General features: G+C 44.6%; 1 protein-coding gene across 3 annotated transcripts; it reads left to right on the forward strand.

Moving 5' to 3' along the window:
* Positions 1 to 213: 213 nt before the first annotated feature.
* LOC105021018 (probable E3 ubiquitin-protein ligase HERC3) lies at positions 214 to 27,343 on the forward strand. 3 transcript variants are annotated; one of them, XM_020043775.3, is made up of 25 exons: positions 297 to 597; positions 1,782 to 2,127; positions 4,217 to 4,376; positions 4,564 to 4,640; positions 4,778 to 4,999; positions 5,099 to 5,190; positions 5,365 to 5,495; positions 5,735 to 5,898; positions 6,558 to 6,625; positions 7,594 to 7,718; positions 7,808 to 7,867; positions 9,208 to 9,319; positions 10,919 to 11,108; positions 11,362 to 11,525; positions 11,736 to 11,849; positions 12,257 to 12,280; positions 12,377 to 12,466; positions 12,648 to 12,818; positions 13,084 to 13,227; positions 15,186 to 15,352; positions 19,968 to 20,034; positions 20,275 to 20,357; positions 23,496 to 23,679; positions 24,646 to 24,748; positions 25,031 to 27,343. In XM_020043775.3, exons 2-25 carry the CDS (start codon positions 1,902 to 1,904, stop codon positions 25,237 to 25,239), a joined length of 3,147 nt encoding a protein of 1,048 aa, XP_019899334.2. In that variant the 5' UTR covers positions 297 to 597; positions 1,782 to 1,901; the 3' UTR covers positions 25,240 to 27,343. The 3 variants fall into 3 exon arrangements, 2 of the variants coding, with proteins under 2 accessions (XP_028974122.1, XP_019899334.2); XR_003778101.2 differs by lacking the exons at positions 24,646 to 24,748; positions 25,031 to 27,343 and adding an exon at positions 23,114 to 23,208 and having other exon boundaries at positions 214 to 597; positions 23,496 to 23,583; XM_029118289.2 differs by lacking the exons at positions 23,496 to 23,679; positions 24,646 to 24,748; positions 25,031 to 27,343 and adding an exon at positions 23,114 to 23,476 and having other exon boundaries at positions 214 to 597.
* Positions 27,344 to 27,404: the final 61 nt, after the last annotated feature.

The raw sequence follows: 27,404 nt of genomic DNA on the forward strand, positions 1-27,404 counted from the left end.
ATTGCACATGAAACTTATGCACAAATAAAGAATAGTTACGCACATTAAAATCTGTTTTCACTATGCATGCATGAAGAAAGAAGAGACTTTTAAGTCGAAATCTTGCAGGATACTTATTTCCGGTTTCCCTGATATACTGTTGTTCATACTGCCTACGCTTGTTGTATTAGCACTCCTCCTGGAATGTTTTTTTGGGAAGATTAGATTAAACTGCCAAAACTCCAGATCTTGATGTTGTACTTTAGAGTTGTAAAACTAGATTTGTGCAAGCAAATAATGTAGTCTGTCATCGTTACAGGGTGTTTGTACGTTCACAAATCTAATTTCACGCTTACGTTACGTATTACTTTTTTTCATACCAATTTACAAATGTATTTATGAAATTTCTTACGATCCCAACAATACGTACAGTTAACCTTTTGGCAGATATCTAACACCATAAAAATGCAGCCTCCTTTACAGCAGCTATATAGTATTGTATTTCTCTAACGGCAAAATCACGTGTTCAGTGACGAAGGGTATCGTCAAACTGCCTCACAACTTCCTTGTTATTGTCGAAACGCCCAGCAAGTGGAACCCAGGAATGCATCTCTTCAGGTAAAAATTATGCTATTTTTTTAAAATCACATTTTGTGCAGAGTTTCCCTATTTCCGTATGTGAACTAAGAATAATTTTTGTTGCAGGTAGCTTCACTAGCTAGCTAGCTAAATATGGAGAGCTTTTATTCAGGGAAATGCAATGCATGGACACATTTGTAATCTCGTTAGCACTAACGTTACAGTACAGTAGTAGTCATTTTTTTATCCGTGGCTACTGACCGCTATCGGAGATAGTTGAGTTGACATGGTTGACTACTGCAGCTACTTGTACATGGATCAATGTGAAGCGATTTCATGACTATACGGACATATTCATATCCAGACGATTTTGTATGGGAACATTGACCGAAAACAGTTATCTAACTTGAGCTAATACTAGTAATCTGGCTAGCTAGCAAGCTAGGACGAGATCGGATATTCGTACCTTGCACTTTCATGATAACGTGGAGGGGATAATGCCGACCTTAGCCTGGTCCATCCCCTGCTAAAACGTGACATCCGAAAATGTCTTCCGTGTCAGTCTAGTGGAACCAGAACATCACTCTGGTGTCATTGTCAATGTAACACTTTATGTCTCGCATAATAATCTCTCAGCCATCATCACATAATCTATCTAGCTAAAGGCCGTAGGCATGAGACGTGCACAATGTGTCGGAACATGACGAAGTGTTGTATTTGCAAAGTGTGACTTGGTTTCCGAGGAAGGGAGGGGCCCGTGTCTCCATGGTTCCACCAACCAAAAAATAAACATCCCACCTTTGAGCAGTATCTGTCTTTCCTTTTTTTATTTTTTCTATCGTCTAATTTTATGTTGCATTTTCTCTCCCTGCCTTTCACCTTGCCAAACTCGCTGTGCTGCATGCGCATCGGGAGTGGATTCCGATAAGGCGGGACAGTTTGGAGCTGCTTAAGCAGGGATTATGGAGGCCCTGGGTTTATTTAAACACGCTGCTGCCGCTTCCTCGTCTTTTCACCGCTCACGTCACATCCATAACGCACGCACCATACCCTGGAAGTTTTCATTCCAGCCTCTGTTCATTCCTAAATCATGATCCCATCATGTTAGATTAGAACTGCCCCACAAGGGAAAATGACGTGTTATAACTGCTATCTTTCTGTGAAGTGTTGACACCCCTCCCGTTATTCTCCTCCCATTCCTCTCTCCTGTTTTTGTCTCCCAGGCTTGAGATTTACACCAAGGGGATAAGGCAGGGTTGCCTCCTAGCCTGAACATATCCTCCTGCTTTCACAGTCTCCCTCTCCCTCCATCGCTCTCTCTTCCCCCTCTCCTGCTAAAAGCCATGATGCTGTGTTGGGGCAGTACCATGGAGGGCCAGCTCGGTATTGGTGAGGCTGGGGACCCCGTGTGTGAGCCCCGAAGCTGCAAGGCGTTCGATGGGCACGGCCTAAAGGAGGTGGCGTGCGGCGGCCGCCACTCGCTTTTCCTACTGCGCGACGGGAGAGTGTACGCATGCGGCTCAAACAGCTGTGGACAGCTGGGGCACGACCGGCCGGGGAACTCGCCAGGTGAGCAGCATGTAGCGGCCTCGTTGGTGGGTTTAGTGTGGCCTGTAGGATGATAAACCAATGGTCAGGTATTGTGTGTGTTGGGGTGGGATGCGGTTCATATCTCCGTCTCCAAAGAAAGTCAACTGTCTCTGGAAACGATGATCAGCTGATTGTTAGAAGCGCTCCCACAATATTAATTTGCACGGCTCCATTTAGAAGGCTAGTTTCTTGTTCGTTGGGGCTGACACCTCCAAATTTAACATGGGGAAAGGATATTGTTTTTTTTTTGCATCCATCAAAGTACTTTATCTCAAAAACCTGCCAGATGACCATACTTAAATGCGTACCAAATGTGAAAGGCCTAAAATGTAGTTTGATTGAACCATCCCTCACCATACTAACACAACCGCTGCGTTATTTAGTTTGTCCTCCATTATTTAAATAAGTTAACCCGTAAGACTTTGAGATGAAACACCCAGTAATCTAGTCCTGCCAAAGGAGGTGGACTTAAATCTGCAGTGCAGTGTGTTGTTGACATTTTTCTCCTTTCATCTTGTCAGTAGAGTTCTAGTTGGCCGTGCGTGGCCTCATTCCAATAGACTGGCTGCTTCCTGCTAAATGTATTGCATGCAAACCACCACCACCACCACCTCCTCCTCCACCCAACCAAACCCCTTCTAGACTGCACGGTTGGTCACGCAGATTTGTGTACAGGAACTGAGACATGACAAGAGATGACATGTTTGGTGCATTATTTAGCAATTTACACACATTCCAACTTCTCATTCTCAGGCGATATTAAAGTGGAAATCTAGTCTCGGAAGAGCTGTGGTGGTCGTTCACTGTATCCATGCAGTGTCTCAGAAATAGCGTTTTCTTTTTTGAAAGTGTATATTTTAAACAATTTATTTCCCTGAGCCTACTTTTGAGTCGTGAAATGTCGTGTTGTTTGACCACACCTGTGAACGCCCTTTAGGAGACACATTTCGGACCCCGATCTATTTGATTGGTGGGATGGTTCACAGCCCACCCCATGCCCTGATCAAATGTCATTAGGACCCAAACACTCTTGTGACTGCGTTGGCCTAAAGTGCTGCAACACCAGAAAGGTTAAAGTTCCAAACACTTTTCAAACAGGTCTTGGTGAAAAGGGCACTGTAATGTTCTAGATTTTTGCGTTGCTATTGACACTTTTTACATTTCTTTTGAGTGAACATTTTTTTTTTTGGACTGCAACAGGTCTTTAAAGAACAGGCTAAAAACAGAATCTGTAAGCAAAGTGCTCTGAAACCTGTAGGCCAAAAACCCATGATTAAATACTGGTTTGAGATGTTTTTCTGTGAGGTGTTGAGTCAATACTTTAACAGATCACATGATTACATTCTGTTTATATTGTTTTTAGTTTCTCTCCAACATGCCACCTTGAAGCGAAACACAAGTGTCAAGTTAAATAGTTGGAGAGCCCAGGGCCATTCTTGAAGAGTCTATTGATCAGATAGTGTGCTCAGACTAAATTCTTGACATGGTTTAGTCTCTGGCTGCTTCATACACTGGCAGCCCAATACTCATGGTTTTTTCTACACTAAATGGTCTGACAATATTTTCTCAGCAATTGGTAAGATTACCATTTAGTGCAAGAAAAAAAAGTGGGGATGACTGCTTGTAAAAATGTAGTGAAGGCTTCCAGACAATGCAATAGCTTACCCTTATATAATTGTCGTTCTAGAAGAGCTGACAGCATTACAATGAGAGGCTATCTTTTCTCACCCAAAGTCACCATATGTTAAAATACACAAATACTATAACTGGTAGATGTGAAGCTTTCATTTTTTATTTTGAGTACACATAAAAGTTCCAATTTCTGTTGGAAACCCAGACAAGCCAACTTTAAGTGGTGAGTTAAGTAAATTAGGTGTGATGAAGCCACAAATACAATGTGATGATGGGAGTACACCAAGACTGAAGATATTGAAACCCTAGCCATTAATGCTAGTCTTTAGCCTGTTATAAAGCTGAAAACGTATGCTGAAATTACTGGGAGGAGATTTGGATGAAAATGCACCTGCTAAGTAATGAACATTTAACCCCCCCCCCCTTTCTACTGTAGATCAGGTGAGGGCTCTGAACAGCCAGAAGATAGCAGTGGTGTCGTGTGGCTGGGCCCACTCCATGGCGCTGAACGAGCAGGGCCAGGTGTTTGCCTGGGGGGCCGGTGGAGGGGGCCAGCTGGGCCTGGGGACCGCCGAGGAGACCGTGCCAATCCCCAGGTGACTGCATACGTGAATTATTGACCGGTAGCCTACCGGAACTGGTGCCTGAAAACCAATGCAACTACTACATTTAGCGCTTGGTTATGTAGCGCAGTGGAGTAGTCCAGCCAAACTGTACTCTGTGTACACTTAAGGCACAGCTGTTCAGTGGCGGCACCTGAACCGGATTCTCTTCATTTGTCAGGTTGATCAGGAAGCTTTGCGATCATCGCATCTCTCAGATCATGTGTGGCAACCAGCATTGCATTGCCCTTTCCAAAGGTAAGGAGAAACGGCACGCCGCTCCCTCCATCATTCGCTACCACCCTGATGGGAGGGCCTTACCATGTCCACGTCGCTGGCTTAGCTAGGCTAACTCTGGCAAGGCTAACCCCCCCCCCCCCCCCCCCCCCCCGCAGATGGCCAGCTGTTCACGTGGGGCCAGAACTCCAACGGACAGCTGGGTTTGGGGAAGGGTGAGCCCAGCACTTTGTCCCCACAGCCCCTCAAGTCCCTGTCAGGGATCCCCCTGGCTCAGATCACGGCCGGAGGAGACCACAGCTTCGCCCTGTCCCTCTCTGGGGCCGTGTTCGGCTGGGGCAAGAACAACACAGGCCAGCTGGGGCTGAACGACGAACAGGGTAGGCTAACTCAGGGATGTGCGTATGCTAGGTGGGCTAACTCATTTGACCGTCAATGCGGATGCATTTTGCTTGCATTATTATACCATTTCCCTACAGATCGGCCTGTCCCCTGTCACATCAAGTTCCTCAGATCCCAAAAGGTGGTTTACATCAGCTGTGGAGACGAGCATACGGCCGCTCTAACTAAGGTGATGAATCCCCCCACAGTCCTCTGGCATGTGCCTGTTCATGTTCCTATGAAACTGCCCATTAGCAGTAAAGTCTACATCAAATGAAGAGTAAAAATGACTGAAAAGATGTAAAGAGAATGAGGGGAAATAACCGTGTGCGTGTGTGTTTGTGCGTGCGTGTGTGTTTGACAGGATGGAGGCTTGTTTACGTTCGGGGACGGTTCGCGGGGTCAACTGGGTCATGACTCCATTCACAACGAGCCTCTACCCAGGCGGGTGCAGGAGCTGATGGGCACCGAGGTGTCCCAGATTGCCTGTGGCAGGTACGGCATGAGGTGGCCTGGCCTAGCGATGTGTAGCTCGTTGCGGTAAAGCAAATGTGAACTTTTTACCTGAGAGACCTTTTCTTTTTCCTGGGGTAGATTGAGTTTTAGCGTTTAGTTTTAATGATCGGTTATCTGAGGTTAACGTTCAATACAGTTTGAATGACCTCTTACCATATCTGTTCTAGCTTACTTCTCACCAGTTTGCGAGCCCACCCTCTCTCTCTCTCTCTTTTTAGTCACCACACCCTGGCGTTTGTGCCTTCGTCCGGCCTGGTTTATGCATTTGGTTGCAACACTAGCGGACAGCTGGGCACGGGGACGCGAGGTGACGCCAAAAGCCCGATTCCTGTCAAAAGCTGCCTCACAGGATGTCTGTCTGGAAGTCCTCGTCACATGTCCAGTAAGGATTTCAAGGCAGCGTAGTTTTGTGTGTGTGTGGGGGGGGGGGGGGGGGAGTTCGTCATGTACTTGGGAGTTCTGGGAACACAGAATACATCGACGCACACCTTTTCCTCCGTCCATACAAAAAAATAAACATGCATTATTTTGCTTGATGCTGTATATCCTCATTCCAGTTCAGTTCAGTTAGATTAGCCAGTCTGGTGCACGAATAACCGAGAAAGCTCGGGTGGATAAAGCTCACGGTCAGATGTATGAGTTTAATTTAACAATCCAAGCATTAAATTGTGTCAGAATGGCCTCGTGTGTTAACGCTTCTGGTGCTGTTTCAGCGACAAATGGTTCGCATGTTTGTAGGGATGGTGAAAGGTTGCGATTGAATGCTTTCGATAGCAGGGTGGTGGTTTCCAAAGAGGTGTCTGTTTACTCGCACGATGGGTTGATCCTATCGAATCGGCTGTGTGGTGCTTGGGCGAATATAACTACGTGTGGGAGATTCTGCCCCCATGGACAGCATTCTGAAATTAAGCTAGTGTTGCGTTTTACCCCCAATAACAATTTCAGTGGGTAGAGTCATCCCCTGGATCTATTTTCAGTACACACTAACACTTCCCTCAATTCAAAACAATGTTTAGTAACCAAATCCTCGCCTCTTCCCAGATCGCTGTGCCATCACCAAAATCAACTGTGGAGGGGACCACAACTTCCTGTTATACACGGATAACGAGGTAGTGGACTTGGGGATTGTTTTATGCATCATCGACTTGTACTGCAAAAGCCCAGGGCCTGTATTTATAATGTGTCTGACAATTGGAGTTTAGCCTTTTACAAACACAATTATTGTATGATGATCATGTTCCAAATGTCTTCGAGGCTTTTCAAACCTCACCTGTGACTAAACCTACAGCTGACAGTTATTGTTCGCAGGCTGTCATAACTGCAATTAAAACATGGTTCTTTAATTACATCCTTTTGTTTTTTACACAGTTGGGTCAGGCTGCCTCTCCCTGATTTAGTCTCACTGTAGTTTAAGAGACGACCCCAATGGGATTTCACTAGTGATGGCCAAACGAGGCTTCGTTAGTGTTATTTTAGCAGCAGGATATTATGCAGGCAGCACCTAGATTTTTCTTTATCACAATAAAAGCCATCATTGAAATTTATAAGGCCATATAGTTAACAATCTAGTCTGTAAAAAAACAACAGACGAGAACAACATTGGAACGGACATTAAAAAAAATGACAGACTAGATTGACAGACTAGATTAGCCATATATATTTCAATGATGGCTTTTATTTTGAAAAAGTAAATCTGAGTTTGCGGTGCTAGCATAATATCCTGCTGCAAGAAGAACGGTTATGAAGCCTGGAATGGCCATCACTAGGTTTCTCTACTTCAGTAATTTCCATATTCTTACCAGTAGGAGGAGCTGTTACTCTATTGACTAGCTGCGTCTGGGTCCAAATATCTTCTCTTCCTTTCAAAAAGTATGCGTTTTGTTCCCTTCACTCATTTGAGAGGAAATACCTTTATCTGTGAACAGAAGAGAGAACATACCCAAACAAACATCCCTGGATGGCCTTGTACTGCTCAAAGTAAAGGCGCTATTGAGGACAACATTGCTAAATGTAGGCAGACTAGCTGTCAATGTTATTACATTACCTTGACTACCCCATGAACCCATTCTCTCTCCAGAGTTCCACTGCTCCAGAGGACTTCAGAGTCACTAACATCAGTAAAAGCATCTCTTTGATAAATTATGACCGTTTGAATACGTGGAGGATGAAACTTCTAGACAATACAGATTCTACTATCACCAAGTAAGTCGGCGATGTCCATTTTTGGATTGATGTTTCTGCATTTATAAAAATTCTGTCATTGACTGTCATGACTTCCGTTTATGTCTTAGAGACATCATTGTCCTGCTTTCTTCCACCGCCTGTTGGAATGCCAGCTTCTTGGATGAGAGGTAAGACTTGATTGGACCAGGTCGACTCGGCTGCATCTCTCCCCAATCACCGCTGATCTGAAAGCCAGTCCGATTCTTTCACCTGCAAGGGAATAGAAGAGAAAAACAAACAATTCTTTGAGACGCCCGGTATTAATCAAAGGCTCAAGAGGACTAGTTTGCCGGTTCAGGGTTTGAACCGAAAGGTGATGCGGCTGGAGAGGGATGGGAAACCCAATCGTAATGGCGGCAACCCAGTCGGGGTGACACCATGTGGACCTCCCCCGACTGGGTACGCAATGTTCCCAAAACGTTTCGGCCAGTTTTCGAGTCTGTGGTGTGTACATGAGCGTTGTCCCCCAGCACGACGCCTCCCTGCCGGTTACCGCTTAGCATGGTAACAGCATCCCTCTGTTTACCATGCGGTCGCATGAATCCAAATCTGGCGTCTGTTTATTATGGCTAACGTGTATAAACCTTTCCATCAGTATCTGGACGTTGTTCTGTAAACAATCCCTGTCCTTCATGCCTCAGAGTTGCTCTGTGAACTATTAATATACTGTTGGATCCTTGTTCATCCCTCAGAGTGAGGTCTGTGTGTGTGTGTGTGTCTGTGTGTCTGTGTGTGTGTGTGTGTGTCTGTGTGTCTGTGTGTGTCTGTCTGTGTGTCTGTCTATGTGTCTGTCTATGTGTCTGTGTGTGTGTCTGTGTGTGTGTCTGTGTGTGTGTCTGTGTGTGTGTCTGTGTGTGTGTGTCTGTGTGTGTGTGTCTGTGTGTGTCTGTGTGTCTGTCTGTGTGTCTGTCTATGTGTCTGTCTATGTGTCTGTGTGTGTGTCTGTGTGTGTGTCTGTGTGTGTGTCTGTGTGTGTGTGTGTGTGTGTGTGTGTGTGTGTGTGTGTTTAGTTCATTTCTGTTTATTTCTGTTTAGTCTTTAGAGATTCTGTACCCTGCTTTGAGGTTACCTATTGTTTGGAGTGCCACGTGTCTAAGGAACATAAGACATGTTCCTGGCAGTATGCTGGTTAGAATAGAAACTAATAGTGTAGGATCGTGTTGTGTTCTGTTTATCAAGGGGTTCTACACAAAGACCTGGAGTTAGTCCAGCAATTGTTTAAATTTTTTTTATATATATATATATATATATATATATATATATATATATATATATATATATATATATATATATATATATATATATATATATATATATATATATATATATATAACTCCTGCGGTGAGTTAAAGTTGATGTTCTATTATTTTGAGGGGAGCAATCATTTTTTTTGAGCAACATGGTTAAAATGGATGAAATGTCTTTTAGATTTTTTTAAGGCTAATTGGCTGTTTGTCTCTTCACCCAGTGACGACGGCCATTTTAAGACCAACCCTAAAGTCCCTGGAATTGATCTCAACTCAGTCCGTCTGCTATTTGAGACGCTCAGTAAACCACCCTTTGCTAGAATACTGGAGCAGGTAACATTTTGACTCTTATACCATGTGTTAAAGCAGGATGGGCCTCTTCCCCACATCACCTAATGTGGAATATATTGCATCCACCACCAGTTAAAGCAACACAGCCCAATAACATTAAAGGCCCACTACCATTTTCTGAGACATTGAAGAACACTTGAGACGCTTTATTATTTAGTTGTGTAAACCTGCAGCTGTCGATAGCTCGAGATGCCACCTTCCGAGGTCACGTGGCACATTTATGATTGACCCCCCCCCCCCCCCCCCCCCCCGCATTGCGCACGCACATCACTCTTTTTCTTTCCCCCTCAATTGACGGCCACAATCCTGTGTAGTACTTCTTGAACATACCGGCGTAAATTCAATGGCTATGGAAATTATGCAAACCAACATAAGTCTGCGTAGCGCATTATAATCTCTCGTAATGTCAATAAGCCCATGTTGTGCAGTAAGTTCCTTTCTGCATACTCATCCTTCTTTCGATGCCAAAGAACCGCAGTTGTGCCTGGCCAAAGAGCTCTATAATAGTTCAGTCTGATCATAGTACCTGGTTCCAATACAAGTACCAATGTCAGTTAACAGATTCCCAACAGTTTTCAATAAACACGCCTTCCCAGCTGGCTATTAGCCCGGAAGTGGCTTCCGTTTATTGATCTGGGGACTCGTTGTCACCAAGATGCAAAGATGTTCTGCAGCAGTTTTTTACCTCCATTTTACCTTGTTGTTGACTGTTAAGGGACTCAATACGGCTGCCATTATGGTACATTTTAAAATGGTAAAATAACAGCACTTGCCATTGGCATGGCAACCCTATCTTACAGAGTCATGATTTGTGTTTTGACCCAAATGCAAAGGTTTAATCCAGAAAAGCACAAAGCCATATCTGTCTGGTTTTGGGATACATTTCCCCTTGACCCCTACTGTGCCTGTTAGAGCTAGCCAGCAACACTGGACGGAACCAACCAGTGGAGGGAAATTAGGAGAGGTTAGGCCCCTCCCCGCTTGTTAATTAATGGAGTCTCCTGGAGTTCACTGAATTCTCAGTACAGTCACAGAAATAGAGGTAATCCTGTTTCTTATGTACGGTACAAATAATCTTAGCAAAATAAACACACGCTCCAGTGTTTTGATGGTTTTACACATAACGCCTACTGGACTGAGTCATGAGGTCAATAAGCTTGCTAATAACATGTTTGCAGTGTCTCAACCTAACTCAATTTATTGCAGTTGAAAAAGACCAGGCAACATTAGGAACCAGCCAACCACAGGAAGCCTCTCCCAAAACATTTCCTGTGATTTATTTTTGTATTTTTTTTTTGGTCCGGTTGCTAAATCCAACTAATCCCCTTTAATATTTCAAACAGCTATCCTCATTCTGACTAACACCATTCCTAAACTGTAGTGTTTATATGGCCTTGCATTTTGCATTTTATGTGGCTGTGATATTTCTGAATTTCTGAAGTCCAAGTGTAAACAAGTTAAGAAACGATGTTTGTCGTCACAATACACTCAATAAATTGCATCTACTCTAGGGATTTGGTTGCAATCGGTTGTCCACGTTAGCATTCTCTCTTTCCGTCTCTGCGCCTGTCTGCCTCTCAGGCCACTAAGAGCTTTGAGAGCCTGTTGATCCCTCAGCTGCCGTGCTCTCCCCCGGACGTCGAGGCCATGAGGATCTACTTGATCCTGTCAGAGTGTCCCGCCCTGAAAGACTCCAAGAACTACATCACGCTCACCATCCCCCTGGCCATGGCCATCCTTCGCCTGGATGCCAACCCCAGCAAAGTGCTTGGTAAGTGGGGAGGGGTGGACATAACAAGCCGACCTTAAACTCGACTTGGATCCCAAACCATTGGGAAGTGTGCTCCTTGGGAAACGAGCTGGCCAATCAATTTACTTGGATAAATATTTGTAAGTAACCACGTCATTCTATGGTTAGTGATTTTTATTTTCTGGGTCCCCAACCTAAATAACTGGTGGTGTTTGGTCATTTCCTTTAACCCAACAACCCAACAAAAACATTTTTGTTTTTCTGTGTCCTCTAGATAACTGGTGGTGTCTGGTGGATGGCAGTGTGTTCTCCAGACTGGTGGACATGTATAAAAGCATTGTGGTGTTCCTGTTGACTGGAGGAAAGGCCCTTCTCATCCCTGTCTTTCTCGAAAGCTACACCAGCGCCACACTGAAGCTTCTGGAGAAACTTCACAAGGTACACATTCCCGGCAGAACATCGTACGGTTTCACTTCCCCACACGAGCGTTGGGATTTGTTAAATTGTCTTTTTCCCTTGTAAGTAGGTGTTCAAAAATCACGGTGGTGAATTAAAAATAAGAGACCACCAGTTGTTCTGGCAAAAACAAAGGAAGAACACCTGGCTGTGTGTAAGCGGGGCTGTTGTTGTGGCGCTGTGTATTTCCAGGTGAACCTGAAGGCCGGGCATGTGGAATACAACCGCTTCTATATCCCTGATGTCACTACTCTAGTGGACATCCAGGAAGACTACCTCAAGTGGTTTCTGAGTAAAGCAGAGATAGTAAGTACTGGATCTTGCTCTCCCAGTTAGGCTTTTCATTGTGGAGTTGGTGTCCTGTGGAATTTGGTGTGTGTGCACTGCCAGTGATTTTACCTTAATCCAATGAGATAATACTCTCAAATGAGCCCCGTAGTCTCCACCCCTTTCTGGTGTTTGAAATGCATCTCTTTCTCATCATATCCCAACCTCTCTTTCTCCCTGCTCCATCTGTGGTCTGTCATTTCTTTCCTCCTTTATTCCTTCCACCCATCCACCCACTGTGGAATCTGTGAAACTGCCCTTCCTCAGTCTCCATGTTTTGATGCTAGGGGTCAAAGCCCCCATATTTTCACCCATGTATTCATGGGTAACTTGGGCCAAACAACAGTTTACTTATACTATTTCTCCTCCTGTGCTTTTTTTTTTAGAAAATGAGGTCCCCGCCAGTCCAGGTATGTAGGCTGTTCATAATGAAATTCCTTTAAATCCCATGTTACTGAGATGCTCAAGTGAAACCTGCTTGAGAACACTGGTTTTCTTCTGTTCAGAGTTCAGTGACTTTATGTGCCTACCCGTTCATACTGAACGCCCGAGCCAAGACCACCATGTTGCAGACGGATGCAGAGCTACAGATGCAGGTGACTATATTATTCACGCTATATTAACATTTACCATATTTACGTCATTAAAAAAGTTCATGTTTAATTTAAAAAAAAAAATTATTCAATGTTATTTAACTATTTAATTGGTTGGTGGTTTTTTTGTTGTTGTTTTTATTAACAAAGACTTCAAACAATCTCCCGTATGACCTTTTCCAAGATGGCGGTGAGCGGGGCTAACATGCACAATGTCTTCATGCTGCTGACCCTGGAACCACTGCTGGCGCGGAACCCCTTCCTGGTGCTACACGTGCGCAGGGACCACTTAGTGAGCGACGCACTGAGGGAGCTTACCGTCTACTCCGACGTCGACCTCAAGAAGCCCCTCAAGGTTCGCCGTTTTGCCCCTTTCACAATCATAGAGGTCAGTGCGGTGTCATGTGGTGTCCATAGGTCAAGGCTGCAGTCCCATGACGACAATGGAGGGTTTTGTCGAGTTGTCAAACTCAGTCAATCCTGTTTGAATACATTCAGCACATGTATTAGCTGGGTACTCCGTGATGACAGGAGGCCCCTCATTTGAAGCAACCTTTTTGTCTCTACTTAAAATCACAAGAACAAAGACCACATGGCTCTCTCTGCTCCTCTCCCTCTAGGTGATCTTTGATGGGGAGGAGGCGGTGGACGCAGGGGGGGTGACCAAGGAGTTCTTTCTGCTGTTACTGAAGGAGTTGTTGGACCCTGTGTATGGAATGTTCACCCAGTACGCCGAGTCCAATCTTCTCTGGTTCTCAGATAAAGTGAGTCACTGCTAGTATAATAATAATTGAAGGGAAGCTTGGTCCAGCTCTCTACGCTGTTCAGTCTGAAATCCAAACAATACCTTCTACCATTCTACACAGACACAATCCACACTTTTTAACTGTACATTCATTTATTATTCAAACCATTAAGCTCAGAACCGTGTCACTTTTGTGTGACACGCAATTTATTTATCTTACTTTTACCAACTTTGTTGTTAAAGGGAGGTTAGGCTACTGTGCCAAAAATGCACAATTCAACTTGTTCCACTAGACTAGATTCACTGTCATGTTCTACCAGAATATATAGCATCAATCTCATCTTTGAGTTTCTCCCAACTCGATCGCAATTCAGAAAGCAGAAGGAGAAGTTAGAGAACCCACTTCCCTTTCTCTCGCTTTTTAACACTGTCCACAACAAATACCAACAGGTCGGAATAAAATATAAAAACCTTCGTTTTAGGGTCCGGGACAAAATTTGGTTCCTATAATGTTGACACCGCAATACTGACCACTTTCACAACTCAGACAAAAACAAAGAGGAAAGAAATCAAGCTATTTAAATCAAAAATGTGAAACCTTTAACGTCAATCAACAAGCAGGCCCTTTACTTTACTCGCTGTGAACATTTAAATGTTATATTCATGTCACTCCCCGTAGAAGTCAGAAAGGATCCTGTCACAATAATGGCCTGACTGGGACTGAATAAAAATGAAACCCCGTTCAGGCAAATTACGCACTACGATATAATCAAATGTGTTCTCTGTAGAAGGCCTTGTTTTTACAGTTCTAATTGGACACAGCCAGTCTACAATTGGAAGCACTGTTATCAGTTGCATTTGAAAAACTGACCTTGTCTATTGGATGCAACAACCACAATCAGTAATCATATCCCTGTAGTGGTGTCCAACAACCCAGCCAACCGCCCCACCCCCCCACCCCCCACCCCATGACATCTCACAGGATCCCGGCGTCAAACTTCGTGGCGTCCTGAAAACTAAATGACAATATACATTTCCAAAGCTGAACAAGGTCACGAACAGTGTTTCAAAGAAACATTCCCAACTGCTCTTTGTAGACACTGTTGATTTTAGTTGCCTGAGTGTTTAGCTGCGTCTTGTGATGGAAACAGTGAGTTTCTTTTGTCTATATTTCAATGACCATTGTTAAGGCAGACCCCGGTGTGGTCTAGACGTCGTGTCATGGGTGTGATTCTATTGTGCGAAGGGATATGACAGTATGCTGGCTAGGTCGTATTTGTTGTGTTGGGGTGCTCTGTTGACGGTGGAAATAGTGATTGTATTGGATATCAACACTAATAAAAGCAGTGTTATTGGAGCGAGTCAGCCCTGGATCAGTGGTTTCCAGGTATAGGGACATCCAGATGGGAATAAGCCAAGCCAGGTGACATTGGTGCACCATCACTTATGTATTGAAAATAACGTCCTGATGGGGGGGGGGTTAATGGAAGAATATAGGTTTCATCTACAGTATTTAGTTGCCATTGCATAAGTCAAAAAGAGCAAGTGAGACTAAAGCTTTCTTGGTAGGTGGGGAGGGAACCACTGAAGGTGTTGGTCTCAGAATATTTCAAGTCCAGTTTAAGAACTGGGCTGGACACTCTTGGTATATATGCTAGGTCTAAATCTGTAAAAAGACATCCTGAGGAACGAGTTAACCAGCGCACTGAACAACCAAGTGAGTCTGACTAGTGACTTTCGTATGGACTCTGCCAGCAAAAAACAAGTTACAATGAATAAGGACTGTTTAAAAATAAAAAATAAATCTATTAAAAATAATTTAGACGTAACACTGATCATATGCATGTTTACAGTCGCTCACTGATGTGCGCGCATGTTTTGGTTGACCGCTAACTCGTTGCTTTCACCGATGTCTCCAGATCACCGCGGAACCGGTAACGAGCTGTGTTCCCTTTTCGCCTTATTCTTTCGTCGCAGTGTTTCGTTGAGCACAACTGGTTTCACCTGATCGGGATTGTCTGTGGCTTGGCCATCTACAACAGCACGGTGGTGGACCTCCACTTCCCCCTGGTCCTCTACAAGAAGCTACTGGATGTAGCGCCCAGCCTGGAGGACCTCAAGGAGCTGTCGCCCACTGAGGGCAGGTAATGTAAATTCATGGGCAGATGGACCTGCGTGCTAACTGCTCCTAGCCACAATGTGGTAGTGGATGCTGTTCAGTATGCAAATTAACAGAGATACTTCTTGAGTCAGTGCACCAGGGTTTTGGTGGGGATCTGTACGTGTGATTTGTGCCGGGGAGTGTAACCACAACGCCATGCATGAAAATGTACACTCACCTAAAGGATTATTAGGAACACCATACTAATACTGTGTTTGACCCCCTTTCGCCTTCAGAACTGCCTTAATTCTATGTGGCATTGATTCGACAAGGTGCTGAAAGCATTCTTTAGAAATGTTGGCCCATATTGATAGGATAGCATCTTGCAGTTGATGGGGATTTGTGGGATGCACATCCAGGGCACGAAGCTCCCGTTCCACCACATCCATAAGATGCTCTATTGGGTTGAGATCTGGTGACTGAGGGGGCCATTTCAGTACAGTGAACTCATTGTCATGTTCAAGAAACCAATTTGAAATGATTCGAGCTTTGTGACATGGTGCATTATCCTGCTGGAAGTAGCCATCAGAGGATGGGTACATGGTGGTCATAAATGGATGGACATGGTCAGAAACAATGCTCAGGTAGGCCGTGGCATTTAAACAATGCCCAATTGGCACTAAGGGGCCTAAAGTGTGCCAAGAAAACATCCCCCACACCATTACACCACCACCACCAGCCTGCACAGTGGTAACAAGGCATGATGGATCCATATTCTCATTCTGTTTACGCCAAATTCTGACTCTACCATCTGAATGTCTCAACAGAAATCGAGACTCATCAGACCAGGCAACATTCTTCCAGTCTTCAACTGTCCAATTTTGGTGAGCTCGTGCAAATTGTAGCCTCTTTTTCCTATTTGTAGTGGAGGTGAGTGGTACCCGGTGGGGTCTTCTGCTTTTGTAGCCCATCCGCCTCAAGGTTGTGCGTGTTCTGGCTTCACAAATGCTTTGCTGCATACCTCGGTTGTAACGAGTGGTTATTTCAGTCAAAGTTGCTCTTCTATCAGCTTGAATCAGTCGGCCCATTCTCCTCTGACCTCTAGCATCAACAAGGCATTTTCGCCCACAGGACTGGCGCATACTGGATGTTTTTCCCTTTTCACACCATTCTTTGTAAACCCTAGAAATGGTTGTGCGTGAAAATCCCAGTAACTGAGCAGATTGTGAAATACTCAGACCGGCCCGTCTGGCACCAACAACCATGCCACGCTCAAAATTGCTAAAATCACCTTTCTTTCCCATTCTGACATTCAGTTTGGAGTTCAGGAGATTGTCTTGACCAGGACCACACCCCTAAATGCATTGAAGCAACTGCCATGTGATTGGTTGATTAGATAATTGCATTAATGAGAAATTGAACAGGTGTTCCTAATAATCCTTTAGGTGAGTGTATTAGATAGTGCTATGCTAACACTAAGAGCCAATGATAGTAATGTAGAATGAGGGCTATGTTAATAATAGGAGCCAATGATGACAGCGACAGAGGAAACACACAGTAACATAGCCAGGTTTAGGAAGCCAGGTTTAGGAAGTGACGCGAGAAGGAAACCTCGTTCTTTCCAAACCCAAACAGCAGCCAAGTGGGATTTCTCTGACACATTTAGAGTATAAAACTTACTAAAACAATGTGACTGGTATAACATCTGTGTTCTGATGGATTATGGAGTTGGCGTTTTTTCCGTACAAAGTACTTGGAAAATAAATATTTTGGACTGCAGAGATAATAAGCTAGGCCATAAAATGAATAGGGATCAGGTAAAACCCTGTATTCCTCCTTACCTGAAAGAGAAAGTATTTGCTTTCAGCGGGCAAGTTGATTTAACCGGCGCGTTTATTTGGCCCAGGCTATTGGTCGCATTCAAGGAGTTGTGTTTACACAGGCAGTCCAATTCTGATTCAGCAATTCTGACCAGATCAGATATTTCACCCATTATCTGAATTTGTTTAACCGACAGCCAATATAACCTGTCATTTAGTAAAATGTGTGTGTTATTATAAATGATTCAGGTAATGCCTCATGGCATTTTATAAAATGCAGTTCTGATTACCACCGTGTCATTACCACCACCCCCCGTGGTAATGACACCTGATCTATGTCATTACCACCACCCCCCGTGGTAATGACACCTGATCTTTGTCATTACCACCACCCCCCGTGGTAATGACACCTGATCTATGTCATTACCACCACCCCCCGTGGAAATGACATCTGATCTATGTCATTACCAAATCCCAATTTATCCACTCCTTGAGACTAGTCTGTGAACAACGTATGACAGGCGAGAGTAATAGGGATACAGAGAAATACTAAAGTAAAAAAATAGTGACTAGCTTACTTGCTCTAATTTCTTCCCTACCACTTCAAAACCCACAGAAGCATTAACTCTTTACTGTCATGTTCTCGTACCCAAAAGTCGAGCCAAGAAAACACAGCACAAACAGACACTTCTAATTGGCCGGGTGGCTTTGTGGGCCATCTCTATAGAGGCGCTGTCTTTTACTAACACACACTCCAGGCTGGTGCCCTGCTCTAATTGTAGCCCTCTGCTTGGTAATCTGGGGATCAATAGCTTCAACGCTAACCTCCGGGACATCTGCGGACAATTAGACGCCAGGCCAACCACTAACTGCTAGCTCTGCCTTCTTCTCCTTCACCAAATTGTTTGAGGAAACATTTCCCACAGTTTTGGAGTGACGAATACACATTTCGTTATGTAAGTTAATTATGTGGTGAAACGATCTCCAGCCCAAGAAAAAGTTTTTTCAGTTTGATAGCCCCATTAATTTACCTCAATTCTACTGTAGCTGAAAACTCCATTTTAGCCCTCTTTACACAACACAGTAATATTCTACACAACTCAGAATATACACTCACCTAAAGGATTATTAGGAACACCTGTTCAATTTCTCATGAATGCAATTATCTAATCAGCCAATCACATGGCAGTTGCTTCAATGCATTTAGGGGTGTGGTCCTGGTCAAGACAATCTCCTGAACTCCAAACTGAATGTCAGAATGGGAAAGAAAGGTGATTTAAGCAATTTTGAGCGTGGCATGGTTGTTGGTGCCAGACGGGCCGGTCTGAGTATTTCACAATCTGCTCAGTTACTGGGATTTTCACGCACAACCATTTCTAGGGTTTACAAAGAATGGTGTGAAAAGGGAAAAACATCCAGTATGCGCCAGTCCTGTGGGCGAAAATGCCTTGTTGATGCTAGAGGTCAGAGGAGAATGGGCCGACTGATTCAAGCTGATAGAAGACCCCACCGGGTACCACTCATCTCCACTACAAATAGGAAAAAGAGCCTACTATTTGCACAAGCTCACCAAAATTGGACAGTTGAAGACTGGAAGAATGTTGCCTGGTCTGATGAGTCTCGATTTCTGTTGAGACATTCAGATGGTAGAGTCAGAATTTGGCGTAAACAGAATGAGAATATGGATCCATCATGCCTTGTTACCACTGTGCAGGCTGGTGGTGGTGGTGTAATGGTGTGGGGGATGTTTTCTTGGCACACTTTAGGCCCCTTAGTGCCAATTGGGCATTGTTTAAATGCCACAGCCTACCTGAGCATTGTTTCTGACCATGTCCATCCCTTTATGACCACCATGTACCCATCCTCTGATGGCTACTTCCAGCAGGATAATGCACCATGTCACAAAGCTCGAATCATTTCAAATTGGTTTCTTGAACATGACAATGAGTTCACTGTACTGAAATGGCCCCCTCAGTCACCAGATCTCAACCCAATAGAGCATCTTATGGATGTGGTGGAACGGGAGCTTCGTGCCCTGGATGTGCTTCCTACAAATCTCCATCAACTGCAAAATGCTATCCTATCAATATGGGCCAACATTTCTAAAGAATGCTTTCAGCACCTTGTTGAATCAATGCCACATAGAATTAAGGCAGTTCTGAAGGCGAAAGGGGGTCAAACACAGTATTAGCATGGTGTTCCTAATAATCCTTTAGGTGAGTGTATTTGCTCCTTGTGTTTGCATTGCCCTCATTGTCCATCACTGGCTTTTCTTGGGGCCTGGTGTTAGCATAGCCCCAATTCTCCATCATGTGAATTGTTGGCTCTTAGTGTTAGCATAGCATAGTCCCAACCCCATCAGTCTATTATTAGTTGCTAGCATTAGGGCTCAAACAGGCTAGTGCTACACGAGGCTTTGCTGATCCCTCTCATGTTCTCTTCCAGTTAATCCAGGGGCTTTGGGAACAGAACACAGCTGGCCGCCTTTTTAAGCACTAAAATGGGCCATTAGCGATGTCGCTAAATGCCACTGAGGGCAGAGTCCCTAAAATGGAGGTCGAGTTGTCACTATTTAGGCTAGAGGGAAAGTCTTCAACAATGTCCGAGGCTGCCAGGGAGAGATGGCGTGTCAGCGATGAAACGTGCGCTGAATGAGCCTTTACCTCAAGCTGCAGCGATGTGAGAGGAATATTGATGAGGATGACATTGGTGTTTTATTTCTTTCTCTCCCTCACTCTCTGTCTTGCTCGAACCTTCCTCTCTTTGCTTTCTCACTGTGGTGAGACAGAGCTTACATCGAACAGTCATGTCTTAACGTCTCCCTCCATATCTCTCTAGGAGTCTACAACAGCTCCTGGACTACGAGGGAGATGACGTTGAGGAGACGTTCTGTCTTAACTTTGCTGTAAGTCCTCTCGCGTTCACCTATCGAGCATATGGTACCGAATCTGAAGTCCAAACAAAACAAACGCGAAATCTCACTCCAATCTGAAACCCTAGGTCATCATCCACTCATCATAGCACGCAGGAAACATTCACAACATTCAGAAGGGCTATCAGTATCTGCAGTAGAAATGGATGATGCATCATGATACGGAGTTGCCTGACTGGATGATGTCCAAACTTTTATTTTGTGTTCACCCAGGTCACCAGAGAGTACTACGGTCTGACAGAGGTCAAGGAGCTCATCCCTGGCGGTGACAGCATCACGGTGGACAAGGGCAACAGGTGGATCACCCCATTATATACCGAATACAAGTCTGTCATTTCCTGCCAACAGTTAATTATCCTCGGGAAAAGGAAACTCCCTGCTGAACTTTCACCTGTGTTTGTCAAAACCTTTTATTTTCATGTTTTGACTTTGTGGCTGTGGAAATTGTTCATCATTGGCATACAGACTTGAAATCACCACCCAAGTTTAAACCCTGCCTTCACCACAGCCGATTCATCCAAATAGCCACTATTAAAAAAATAAAAATAATTGCAGATCCAAAATCAGCAACAACTGCTGCCCATAATCATATCATATATTTCACCATGATGCACCTAATTCGTACCTCGCCCATATTCTTGTCTGTAAAGCTGACCGGAACATGTGTTGCCTCCAACAGTGATTCCCAGGCAGCAACAATGACAAAAGCCTCTCCGTGGTAACCGATTTAACCTGAATAAATCAAGGTCTCACACAGTAAATAAAGCCCTGTGATATCAGACCGGCCAAACAGGCGTGCTGGACATTTCACTGTGCACCTGAACCGGCTCAGCCTAGACAGGCAATCTTCACGAAGCGGTTTCACGAGACTGAGCCTACGCGTAGTTTTGCGGACCGGTGTCCCGTGTTAGCCCCTGACCCTACTTGTGACCTACAAATGAATGTTTATTAGCGTGTCCGAGACTCGTTGTCCCCTCCCACATGAGGATGTTGGACCAGATTTGTGGCCGGAGATTAGGCCTCAGCCGTCCTGCCGTTTGTGCCCTGTATCCCTACCAGACCTTCTTAAGCGCGGCTGAACCCCCCCCCCACACCGTATTTTGAGCCTGGCCGTCTGTCACTTGACTGGGTCAGAGCACCTGGCGGGGGAGTCCCACTGAGGTGACGGTAAGGGCTATGTGTGCGAGTCTTGTTCTGAACAGATGGGGACGTCCTGGCTGGGATCGGGTTCAGAGACAACAGCCATCTCTCCACCAAGTCCCCGTTTTGCTTTTCTGTTTGGCAGCGGGGGGGCCAAATCCTCAGGGCCTCTGCCCGGGCAGATAACTGTGCCCGTCATCCTGCCAAAATGGTGTGAGACGAGTGGCCATTTTGAAGGCTGTGTCTGCTGTGACTTGGATGTTCATTTTGTCATTTTGTTGTAAGGGATTTTCGGGTAATGTCTCAAATGGTAATGCTAATAATGTGGTTTTGGCCAGGACTATTTCAGACAGTCGGCGTTGTCCTGAGCAACTCCTGTACCTAAGCATGAACAGCTGGCTCGGTCACATTTCCCACTCAGTACATTGGAGGTTTGTTCGTGAGTGGCGGTTAGAATAGGCAACAGATGCTGCCAGTACTCTTCTGCTCTCATTCCTCACTGCTGTTTGTCAGATCAAGTGATTTATTTGGAGCTGTGGGACTTGCCAAATCTAAGGGTGTGTTCTACGCTGTTGGTGTATATCTTTCTACCAAGGCTTTGTGTGTGTATGCAGTGTGTGTGTGTGTGTGTGTGTGTGTGTGTGTCAGTGTGCAAATGGGGCTGTGCATTAGGCTCAAGCATGTGGTGTGTTTTGTAAATGCGAGAAAGGGAGTGCAAGCCAAAGAGCAACGTTCCCCTGCTCCCCTGTTGGGTTCTCTTTAACAAAGCTGGCCGCTGTTGTCAGGAAATGAGGCGGGTGGCCAAGTGGAGCTACAGAGATTCCACACATCCTCCCTGGGTTGTGCTGAAGTGTGTGGGTGTGTGAGCACTGCTACACTCTTGAGTTCCAGATGTCCTCGCTAATCCAGGGCAAATCAAGACGAGTGAGGACATTTTGACGCTTGCGGTTAAGTTTAGGGTTCTAATGTTTATTAAAAACTAAATTGTGGTTAAGGTTTGGGGTTATGAAAGATTTACAGAAATCTATTGTGATTCCAGAAAAGTAAAACAAGCTTGTGTGGGAGGTTGGGTGTGTTAAGCCACAGACCTGACCCACGCTGCCATTGACACCCGATTCTCCTCATGGGATTACACACTTTCAAACAGGGACAGATTACATGCCTTGAGATACTGGGTGAAAGTGTGTTTGTGCTAAACCAATGTGTATGTGTTGACATCTCCGTCCAGTCATGTTCTGGGATTATGTTCCTAAAAACCATGTTCATGACCAAAGGAGCAGGTTTAATTGTTCTGTTATCTAACAATCTGACACTTTTGTGCATTATGTTTAGAATTCAATAATAGGTAGAGGTCTATTGCACATGGCATAATGCATGATTTTCGCATACAACACATGGCTTATTTAGATACGAATGTCTGTCTAATCATCTGGTAGGACTTTGGGTCCCAATTAAAGATGGTTATCTTGGTGGGTAATGTATTGTCTATTTTAGTCTGTTTTGATTGGCCAGACACTGCCCATGGGTCTCTTATCTCCCATCTGCCCAGCAGAGCATGTCTCCAAAACTTGGACCGCCGCCTCCCCTGTGACATCGGGGAGAGACTGGATGCTGCTCAAATTGCACACTATTCCCTTACGAGTGAACAACACTTAACCAGGGCCCTATTAAAAGTAATCCACTATATAGGAAATGGGTTGCTTTTTGGGACTTAAGATTAGTGCAGCTGTTCTCAATGCCGTTCTCTACCCTAACAGACCTCTGTCCCCCTCCTCTGGGATTTGCCCTACCATGAGAATGAACACATTGCTCACAAAGTCTTGGGCCAAGCATTAACAGTAGCACTCTTATGGGAATGTTTTTCATCCGAACAAACCCACTGGACATCTAATCTAATTTCTGCTCCCTGAAGGCAAAAAACTAACTGGCCAGAATTCTGATTGGCTCGCCAAAGTATGGATGGTGAACAACATGGCCACTCAAGTCAAATGAAATGTTCGAGTTCAGGTGGGTTATGCGCCTCAGCAAACAAAAGGTTTGGAGGGGTGCTCAACAACAATGAATCTGAGGAAGACGCCAGTTGGGCGTTCGAAACATCTGTCACCTTTTGTTTATACAAACACTATCATGGATTAAAAGATTGTCACAGAGATTCCTGCCTGTTTTGTTGAGTGCTCCAACTACTCCTTGCCTTGTACTAGGCCTTTTTGGTAGTTTTCCATGGCATTTTTTGTTGTTTTGTTTGTCAAATGAAATATTCTTTGAGTATTTATGTCTGTGACTCTGCCTGTTAGGAAGGAGTTTGTGGAGGCCTACCTGAAGTACGTGTTCGAGGACTCAGTCCGTGAGCTGTACTCAGCATTTTCCTCAGGCTTCCTCAAAGTGTGTGGTGGGAAGATCCTGTCTTTGTTCCAGCCTTCTGAGCTCATGGCCATGGTAGTGGGCAACAACAACTACAACTGGGAAGAGATGGAGAAGGTGAGCTTTAAGGCTAATGGTAAGCTAACCCTAATGGTTGGTGATATTGCTGAAGGTAGGTGATGGTGTGTTAATGCTAAGGCAACACTAATGGTAGGTTTTGAAGATGTGTTCATGCTAAGGTACCCATAATGTTAGGTGGTAATGCTAGTGATAGATTTTGGAGAATGAGAGCTTGATAATGCTAAGATAACCCTAATGGCAGGTGGTAATACTAATGGTAGGTGGTGGATAATGTGAGCGTTTTAATGCTTAGATACTGCTAACAGTAGAAGCTAACAATGGGTTAATGCAGTTGTGTATTCATCAGTACACACCAGAGAACATTTTTCCTCTTTCATTGAAGCCATGAAGTTCAAGGCCAAGCAAGCTGTTCTGTGCTGGTAGGAAGAGACACATTATAAGCAATGGAACAGTTATACCAAAAAAATGACAACAATCGTTAACATAATAGCTTCAGTTAGCCCAGATGCATGTCCTTGAGCTGATTATGTTGTTTTAATTGCACACACACAAATAATAGGGATAATTTAGTTGCCACGGGAATCTGCCATTGGCTAACTGAGGAATGTTCAAAAGGTCAAGGTCAGTGAAGGTAACGTGTGCTGGGCTTCCCATGGGTTTGTTTGTTCTTAGCGTGTGGACGTCTTGATATGTGCACAAGGAGCAGCGAGTGTTGTATGCAGGCTATTGACAACCAGAGGGACTGTGGGCGTTTTCACAGCACCGCTCCGAATGTGGGAAATGCGTATGAAGGTTGAACGATTGGGTTAGGACAGGTAAAGGATCTAAACGCGCCCTCACATTCACGTGTACGCACGGACAGGTCTGTGAGGAATTTGGCGGGCCGTCGCATGTGGAGTTCCAAATGATGATAGTGACCAGAGGGAACGCTACACTATAAAGAAATCTTAACAGTCGCACGGCTTTCTCGACTAATGTCGTGTTGTTTTGGCTCCTACCCAGAATGCAGTTTACAAAGGAGAGTATTCAGCCACTCACCCGACCATGAGAATGTTTTGGGAGGTATTCCATGAGTTCCCCCTGGAGAAGAAGAAACAGTTCTTACGTGAGTACTAAGCACAGCCCTCAGACCAGTGCCTGACATCCCCTCCATCACAATGCCTCTTAGTCTAGGTCATAAACGGGCGTTTGGCATTGGGCCACCGCCAGCGGCTCGACACCCCTCCTGCCGTCTGTTGCCAACGCTAGAGGGAAGGAAAGCTGAGCGAGTGTTGACGTTGAGCCAGTGTCTTGGCTTGGAACGCTGGAGGAACGTATGTGTTAGTATCGGGAGCCCGGATGTAGCCCAGCCTAACGCCCCCCCCCTCCTGCCCCCCCCCCCCCCCAGTGTTCCTGACGGGCAGCGACCGCATCCCCATCCACGGCATGGAGAGCCTCCGCATCGTCGTCCAGTCCACGTCGGCCGAGGAGCACTACCTGCCCGTGGCCCACACCTGCTACAACCTGCTGGACATGCCCCGCTACCAGACCAAAGAGACCCTGCGCCGACGCCTCACCCAGGCCGTAGAGCAGTACGAGGGCTTCAGCTTGGTGTGAGACCCGGCGGCTGGGCCTGTGACTCCCCCTAGAGGCCTGGAGGACTGAGGACAAGGGGACTAGGCATGGTTGCTAATGCACTTTAATAGTAACGGGCCCTGTAACGGATGTCGGTGGATGGTGGAATTGATGGGAAAGGGATGCTATTCTATGGCACTTTAAATGTTCACCGAGTACATGATGTGTACATGGAGGGGAGGGTGAGGAGAAATGACAAAGGAGCACATATTTAGGTTACCTAGAAGCAGATTATTATTTTGATATAATTCCGCTGTTTACTGATTGCAAGGTGTAGGCTTCAAAATGTCTAGAGTTTTTTTTTTTTTTTTTTATTATTTCTTTTATTATAATGCGGACATTTGATTCATTTTTGTTTTTAATCAAAATCTTTTGCAGACACATTGGTGGATTTGGAGTTGCAACTGTGTGTTCTATACAGAATGATGTACATAACGTGAGCAGTTTTTGAATTCAACTTGCTGTTTTGATTAAGATAATTTATTACATTGAAATATTAAATGTTTTTTTTTCTCTCCATTACCCAATGTCATCATAACCTATTGTCTCTAGATCCGTTTCACATCACAGCAGATTCAGGAGTGTTAGGCAGAGTTCACTGAGAGTGAGAGGAGAAAATCCTTTGATATTGCTGATAAAAAAATAATATCTGATTATACATGTATCTGTGAACTTTGAGCCCTTTACCTTTTTAGGGTTTTGGCCATTAACGGTTTAGTCTTTTACAGCTGATCTTGGGTCAGTTTGAAGACCGATGATACCAGATAAATGCATCTGTGAACAGCAGGCTCAGGTCTAAATAAGTACATGGGTTTTAACATCCCACACATACAATCCCATAGGCCTTTTCTACATTGGATAGACTGACTGGCCAATGAACAGACTGACTATGCTTGTGTCCTTACTTTTAAATTGAACAATATCGCCTTTAATTGCTATGTCATCTGGGTGATTTTATTACAGTGCTTTTGGTGTTATTTTAACCAATTGTAAAATGTGTGCATGCAATGGGGGATCACAGAAATCGGCTCATCCTTACTGTATAAACAAACAGGATATTATTAAGTTGAGCTCTAGTCTTCCTCGGGTCCACAAATCCGGTGATACGTCTTGTCCTTTACAGTGGCCCCTGCAAACAAAGGTTAGAAATAAACGACCTCCTGCTTGTGTTTTGGCAGATAACAGGGTGGTAGTTTATGGTCCCCACCAGTTCGTTCTGGCCCGACATAACGTTGGGGCCGTCCGGCAGTTTGACAAGCGCATTAATCAACAATGGGTAGTTATTAACTGCAAGCAAACAAATTGTATTGTGTCATCCTATCAGCAGGACGTTAACCAGTGCAGTAATGAAATGACAGTCCCGGTCTGTTGTGTTGCACCCCGATAGTCTGCCGGTAATGTGCAAAGTTTTCAGTATTTCCGTTACGACTCCCTCAAATGTATGCGTTCATTACGCAAGTGACAAAAACAAGCGTTTATTCCGCCTATTTAGTCACATTGCAGAGCATCTCAGCCAGTGGATGTACTGTGTTACGTACCATTTCTAATGCCAGGTATTGGCTCGCGTGTAACCGGGGTCAAGGCAAACGTGTTACCTATAGGGGTTTATTGGTGTTATCGGTTGAACGTGTCACTAGGCAGTTTTGTTTTTTTGTTTTGTTTTAGGGGTGACGATTCTTAACTCCGTCGCCCTCAGCACATGACATTATGAACAAGGAAAAACGTCTCGTTGACCTGTGTTTCTGATTCACTGCCTGAGGGAGGCTGAGTGTGTTCTTTACATACACGTCTCCTGTTTTAGCCTGGCCCCGGAGTGTTTGTTACCATGTTGTCAACCCTGACATTGCCATTGATGAGAGCCCACACAGATCCAGAACCAGGCTAGGGGAAAACCTGTATTCCTTTTCTTTTTTTTACACCACCGGTAATAGGTTTTCTGGTCAATGTATGCAATTAAGGGCTGATGTGGTACTGTACCTGGATTATTTTACGTATATAATATTTACTTTTGTACCTTTTAAATGGATGACATTGTTTTCTTTATCATGTTTTTTTCCTGACCAAATAAAACGTAATCCCAACTTGATTTCCGCTTAATCTCGATTTTGTAATTTTTCTGTCATGTAGACCATTACATAAAATTGGTT

Source organism: Esox lucius, chromosome 25 (genome assembly GCF_011004845.1).
Source record: "Esox lucius isolate fEsoLuc1 chromosome 25, fEsoLuc1.pri, whole genome shotgun sequence".
Lineage (NCBI taxonomy): Eukaryota > Metazoa > Chordata > Actinopteri > Esociformes > Esocidae > Esox > Esox lucius.